This window comes from Belonocnema kinseyi, chromosome 6, assembly GCF_010883055.1.
Source record: "Belonocnema kinseyi isolate 2016_QV_RU_SX_M_011 chromosome 6, B_treatae_v1, whole genome shotgun sequence".
Classification (NCBI taxonomy): Eukaryota; Metazoa; Arthropoda; class Insecta; order Hymenoptera; family Cynipidae; genus Belonocnema; species Belonocnema kinseyi.
The window spans coordinates 37,930,544-37,937,812 of record NC_046662.1 but is presented as its reverse complement, the minus strand read 5'-3'; the positions used below and the strand labels follow the sequence as shown (position 1 = coordinate 37,937,812).

General features: G+C 25.4%; 1 protein-coding gene across 1 annotated transcript; it reads left to right on the top strand.

The window, feature by feature from the left end:
- The first annotated feature begins 378 nt into the window (after window positions 1–378).
- Window positions 379–6,938, top strand: LOC117174726. The gene is made up of 2 exons (XM_033364045.1): window positions 379–548; window positions 5,708–6,938. The coding sequence occupies exons 1-2, from the start codon at window positions 410–412 to the stop codon at window positions 6,844–6,846; spliced, it is 1,278 nt and encodes a 425-aa protein (XP_033219936.1). The 5' UTR covers window positions 379–409; the 3' UTR covers window positions 6,847–6,938.
- Window positions 6,939–7,269: the final 331 nt, after the last annotated feature.

Below are 7,269 nucleotides of genomic sequence, written 5' to 3'. Positions count from 1 at the left end.
TGAATTCTCATCTTCAAGTGGACGTTTTAATGTCAACCCTTTCATTCATAATTTGAAGTATTTGACTGTTTCGCGCGTAAACTCAGTTCCGCTCGTTACACTTTAGTTCGCATCAGACCCATCTAGCGAGCGCCACCCGAAGCGAAGTAGCCTTACAAGCATATATGTTTATTTGACCGATCAAGCAGTAGCTTAAGTCAGCTGACTTCGCTTCGGGTGGCGCTCGCTAGATGGGTCTGATGCGAACTAAAGTCCGGCCGTTCTGACGGGCGGATCTCGCGATCTCGGTCCAACGATTCGCCCTACTTCTTACATACAGAGTTGCGCCTCCTTATATCTTACTCCGTGAAAGAAACTAACAAAGAAGGGCTTTTCACTATTGTCCACCACGTCTTAGAGAATAGAAATAATGCAGAGTAAAAGTAAACAGTTTTCTGTATATAATTTTTGTCAATTTAAAAAATGCCGCAACACATCAGACAAATGTCATCTTTATCGATTTCCAGCTCGGGGTACACAGCGACACAAAGAATGGATCAAAAGAACTGGTAAGTAATGTGAATACAAAATTTATGAAATGTCCATACCCAAGGAAAACAAATCGATTCAATAAAATTGGTTTGAATCGGAACATTTAAAAATGCGGATTCACGCAAATTTCGGTCTGATTCTAAAAATTTTAATCGGTCAACTGAAGATAGGACACCAGTGAATTCGGATTTGAGTCGAATCGGACCGTCTAACCTCAAAATTTTCCAATAACCGTTTTTTGTTGAAAATTCATATTTTTTGTCAAATTCAACTGTTCCTAGTTTAAAATTAAAATATTTTTTGTTTTTAGAATATTAGAATTAAGTACTTCATTATTTTTCGACCATTTTATTTTTTTCATATAAATTTAATATTTTTTGTTGAAAATTTATTTGTTACAAAAAATATTATTTACAGTTGCAAACTCATATATTTGAATAAAAATTGGTATTTTTTAAGTTGAAAATTTAACTATTTGGTTAAAAAATCATTTATTTGGTTAAAAGTTTAGTTCTTTTCTTGAAAATTTGTTTTTGTTGCTGCTGAAAATATATTCATTTAACCGAACGTTTAACTATTCTATTTTTCGTTTGAAAATTTATCTTTCACTGTTAAAAACTCATGTATTTCCATGAAAAATTTAAATTTTTCTATTTGAAAATTCAACTATTTGTTTAAAAAATCACATATTTAAATAAAATTTAAATTACTTCACGTTTTGTAGTAATTGTATATTTTTTTTATAGAAATTTAATCTTCTTGGCTGAAATTTCGTTTTTTGTTTTGTTAAAGATTTATTAATTTTCTACTGAAAACTGATTTATTATACTTTTTATTGGTAATTTATTTTTTATAGTCGAAAGTTTATATATTTTGTCGAAAAATGATCTTTTTGGTAATTCATTTATCTTTTAGTTGAAAATTCAACTATTTAGTTTAAAATTTATTTTGTTGTTGTTGAAAAATCATAATTTTAGTTAAAATTTCGTTGCTTTGGTCGAACATTTAATTATTTTTTTGAAAATACGTTTCATTTTTGGTTGAAAATTAATTTTTCCAACTATTTAGTTTAAAAACTATTCATTTGGAAATTTAACAAATTCAAATGTTTTGTAGATAATTCGTTTTTTTTTGCTTATAAATTCAACATTTAATTTAATTTAATTTTAATTGAAAATTCATAATTTCAAGTGAAAATTGATCGTTGAAAAATTATGTTTTGGTCATTCATTTATCTTTTAGGTTGAAAATTCGACTATTTCGTTAAAAATTTATATTTTTTCACTTGAAAATTCATCATTTTAGTTAAAATTTAATTGCAATTCTCATTTATTTAACTATTTTTTTGAAAACACGTTTCATTTTTGGTTAAAAATTATATATTTCTTTTAACTGAAAGTTTAAGATTCAACTACTTGAAAATTGATCTTTTTGTAGTTGAAAATTGATATGTTTTCTTAAAAATTTAAGTTTTTGGTTAGTAAATTGATCTTCTCGATTAACAAATTTTCTTTTTAATTAAAAATTCAAATTATTGGTTAATTATTAAACTTTTGTTGAGAATTCGTCTTTTTGGCTTGAAAATTAAAAAATTGAATAGAAAATAAAAATATTTAGTAGCAAATAAACTTTTTTGTTAAAAGTTCATACTTTTGGTTGAAAATTGAAATCTTTTGGTAGAAAATTCAACTATTTAGTTAACAGTTAAGCTATTCATTTGGAAATTTAACTAATTAGTAAAAAATTAACTTTTTTCTTGAAATTTAATATTTTCAAGTTGAAAATTCAACTCTTTTGTAAATAATTCGCATTTTTTGCTTATAAATTCGACAAATTTGTTGGAAAAGTATATATTTAGTTGTAAATCCGTATTTTTTAAATTGAAAATTAATCTTCGTTATTGAAAATTTAACATCCATATTTTTAATGAAAATTGATCTTTCTTAGTTCAAATTTCAATAATTTTGATGAAAATTTGTTTGTTTTTTTAAATTGCAAATTCAACTAATCCATTGAAAATTCATCTATTTCCTTCAAAAATAATTTTTTTTTGGAAAATAATCTTTTTCTTTGAAAGTTAATCTTGCCTGAAAATTTTAGTTGGAAATTTATCAGTTAGGTTGAAAATTGAACTATTGTAGTTGAAAATTGTTTTTTTTTTGTTTGTTGAAAATCAATTTTTTTCAACTAAAGATTTAACTATTTCATTTTTAGTTAAAATTTGATATTTTTGGTGGAAAATAAACGTGATAAGTTAAAATAAATTTTTGCGTTTTGCGGCAAATATTTTACTTTTGGCTCACCAGAAAATTCTAAACATCTTTTAAAACAACAGAGCAAAAATTGCAAATTAAGTTAATTTTGAAATAATACTTAAATTTTCCACTACAAAATATCAATGTTAAAAAGAAATGCAATATTTAAACTTTCAGGTGAAAAAATTATTTTAAAAAACGGTTGAAAAATTTATTTTTAATTAAAATTATGAAACTTCAACCAAAAAAATTAATTTTTAACAAAAGAGTTAAAGTTTCAACAAAAAATTTTACTTCCAACCTAAAAGGTTAATTTCCAACTAACAGTGATAAATATTAAATTGGAATACTTGCATTTTTAACCGAAAAGAATAATTAAAAAAAAAAGATTAACCTTCAAAGAAAAAGATATTTTTCTGCAAAATAAATTTTTTTTTTTAATGGGTGAATTTTCGATTCAAAATTATACAAATATTGAAATTAATTTAAAGAAAACCAGTATTATTAATTTAATTATAATTTATTATTTATTATTATATTATTAATTATTTTTATAATTTAATTATAATTTCGAATTCAGATATGTCAAAAATAAAAATCTAGAAGGTTTAAAAAAAACTATTTTGCAGGAGTTTAAAGAATATTAGAACAAATTTGATCCTTTTAAAACGATATTTAGGACTTTCAGAAGTTTGGAAGGAAAATCTTAAATTCATAAAAATATTTTTAGCTGACTCAAATTTTTCGTAAAATTTTGCAAAATCATTCAAAATGTAAAAAGATTTCCTTAAAATCTTCCAAACTTTCCTAGGAATTTTAAGAAAATTTGTTTATTCACTTAAAACCTTTCAAAATTTTGTTAAGGCTTCTAACGTTTTTGTTTGAAATATTTTTAAAAAAATCTGCAGTTTTCTTTATCTTTTGAATTTTAAAATTCTTTATCAATCTCTTCAAATCGTCTACTCGTTTTAAAATTTGAGAAAATCGATTGAAATCTTTTGAAATCTTTTTCGATTTTCTCTTAAAAGTTCATTTTTCAAAATCCAAAATCAGAATATTTTGCCATAAATTTTCAGAAAAATATTTTTTTAATTCCTAGCATTGAAATTTTTTTGGGCAGGGGGGGGGGATTGAAAAGGTTACGTACATTGTAATCAAGAATAATCTACTTGAAAATCCAGATAATTGCAAGAAATTTAATTAACATTTTTTGTAGTTGAAATTTATGAATTTTGTTGAAAATTCGTCTTTTTCAGTAGAAAATTAATCTAATTTGTAGGAAAATTTAACAAGTTTGTTAAAAAGTAATTTCTTGTTTAAAAATTCAATTGTTCTTTTGAAAATTGGTCTTTTTGGATTGAAAATTCAACTATCTGGTCGAATAATTGGTTTATGAACTTGAAAATTTAGCCATATTCTTGAAAATCGTTTTTTTATTTAAAAAATTTTTTTCTAATTTAAAATTCAATTATTCCAGTTGAAAATTCATTCCTTGATTATAAATTTGACTATTTTGTATATTTTGTATATATATATTTTTTGAATGTTTATATATATATATTTTAAAATTTTTTGATATTTTTTGTATATATATTTTTGAATATTCGTTGAAAAATAGTCGTTTTTGCTAGAAAATTAATATTCTTGATGAAAAATTCAATTACCTGGTTGGTATTCGAACCACTTGTTAAAAATTAATTTTTTACTTTTTTAGTATTAGTTGAAAATTTAATTATTTTTCATAAATTCGCAGTTTTTTGGTTAAAAATTTATTTTTTAAGTGTAGATTTGAATATTCTGGTAGAAAATTCTTTATTTTACTTGAAGCTTCGTCTCCTTGTTTAAAAATCTGACCATTTTTCTAAAGATTCGATATTTTTGTAAACAAAAATTTTTACATCAAAATGTCAGTGCTGCATTTTTGTAGAAAATTTATATTTTCTAGTTAAAAAATCCACTCTTTGTATGAAAAGTTATCTTTTCAGTTAAAAATTATCCACTGTCTGATTAATAATTCATGTATTATTTTTCAATTCGTATTTTTCCGTAGAAAATTAATTTTCTCAGTTGAAAATTTATATTTATAGTTAAAAACTAAATTATTTTGTAAAAAAAATGTATTTGCTTTGTATAAAACGAATCTTTGTGGTTAAAATTTTATGTTTTTGTTTGAAAATTCATCTCTTTGGTTAAAATTTTATTTACTATATAGAGAATTCAACAATTTTGTGAGAAAATCTGGTTTTGGTTAAAAGTTTAACGGTTTTGCTAAAAATTTGACTTTTTGGGTTAAAAATTCAATTAATTTGATAGAAAATCCAAGTATTTGGTTGTAAATTAACTTTTTTTTATGAAAAGTTAAAAGATTTTGTGGAAAATTAATTGGTTTGGGCCGAAACATCAACTAATTAAATTTTTGGTTTGAAGAATTTCATCTCTTTTAGTTATAAATTAATCTACATTCTAGAAAATTCCACAATATTGTTAAAAAGTCAATTTTTTGTTTGAAGATTTTTAATTTTAGTTGCAAATTCATCACTTTCTTTGAAAATTTAACTGTTTCATTGAAAAATACCTGTTTTTTGATTTTTGGATAATTGTTTTGTTGAAACATTTTTTTTATTAGAAGATTCAACTATTTGGCTGAAAATTGATCTATTTATTTGGTGAAATATTCATACTTTTCGATAGAAAATGAAGGTTTTTGGATAAAAAAAAGTCACTATTATGTTAAAAAGTAACTGTTTTAGTTGCTGTAAAATACTTTTGAATTTAATATTCTCCTTTTTTAGTCAAGGAAAAGTTTTATTGAATTAGTTGGCCGTACTGGAAAGTTATAAATAATGTTTCATTCAATAATTATTCCAAATTTTTTCTTTTTCTATGCAAATTTATGTTAATTGGGGTCTTTTATTGAACAGGAAACCAAGAATATTTGCAGGGCTGGACAGATTCAAGCATCCGGAAAGCAGGCATCTGTGGCGATCATTTCGACCCAATAATGTTCTTTGAATCCTGCACACCTGGTGCGTACAAAAGACTTGCCCAAACTGCTATCCCGGAATATTATTGTGAAAAAATCATCGAACCAGAACTACCCGAACAAAAAATACTACCCTGTCAACCACTCCTTCAGAAAGCGAATGAAATTTCCAATTTACAAGTTTTTCCAGAAGAAAATGAATTTCTGTGTAAAGAAGAATATATTGAAATTAAGATGGAGGAAGATTCAACAACAGAAGTTCAGTCGAAAGATTCCAATGAAACGTGCACATCTGGTTCGTACCAGAATCCTATCCCGGAACCTCACTGGGAAACACACACCGAACCAGAACAAGAAATACTTCCTGACCATGAACCCCTTTTTCAAAAGGCGGGTGAACATTCTTATCAAGTTTTTCTCGATGACAGTGAAATTGTCTGTAAAAAAGAATATATTGATTTTAAAATGGAAGAAGATTTAAAGCCAGAAGTTCAATCAAAAGATTCCAATGAAATCTGCACATCTGGTACGAACCAGAATCCTATTCCGGAACTTGAAAAAGCGAATGAAAATTCTAATCAAGTTTGCAAGGAAGTTAAAAATTCTAAAATTTATTCGAAACCGAGAAATTTTCTTTCTCGCCGCAAAGATCTTATCAAATGGAATTTAATTGATTCCCCCTACACGAGAAGAGTTCCTCCTGTATCAATGCAGATGTTGAAAAAAGAAAATGAGAAGCTCAGAAAAGAAATTTCTCTTTGGAAACAAAATTTGTACGCGGTCAATCAGCAGCTGCACCAGACGAGGGAGCGTCGAAATTTTTATAAAAAAGAGCTGCAGAAATTGAGAAAGCAAACTGTGGATGAATTTCTGGACAAGGAAGGCTGCACTGAAGAAATTGCGAGAACCATGGTGCATCTTCAACTTCATAAAAAGTATGAGGCTTATTCTGAGGCGGAAAAAGATTTGGCGAAACTGATATTTCACCATTCGGCATCTGGATACATGCATCTGCGAAATGCCGGCTGCATTTTGCCTCATGAAAATCATGTGAGAAAATGGCTCAAATTAATATGATTTTCATTCCAATTTTAATGAAAACCGTGTTAGTTTAACCTGGAAAACCTGGAAATGTCAGGGATTTTTTATTTCAAGTCAGGAAATTTTTTAACGAGTGGGCTTAATTTTTTTTTTTTAAATTGCAATATAAAATTTAATAAAAATTATTCTTTATTTATAAAAGTAGCTTGGTATTATATTTATGGTTGAAACTTAATAATTTCTAGTTGAAAATTCAAGTATTTCGTTGAAAGTTGATTTTTTTTTTTTGGAAAACTTATCTGTTTTAATTAAAAAATCGTCTTTTTTTGGTAGAAATTAATTTTTTTGATTACAATATATTCTTTTTGGTTTAAAATTCATCACCTTTTTTTGAAAATGTAGGTATTTTTTTGTTTTTTAATTGGAACTATGTCATTTTTTGTTGAAAATTGATATTTT

Excerpts from the sequence above, each read along its gene's own strand:
- LOC117174726 (XM_033364045.1), top strand. The coding sequence starts at position 410 with ATGCAGAGTAAAAGTAAACAGTTTTCTGTATATAATTTTTGTCAATTT. Across the intron at positions 549-5,707 it reads AGAATGGATCAAAAGAACTG|GAAACCAAGAATATTTGCAG; the intron begins GTAAGTAATGTG and ends TTTATTGAACAG.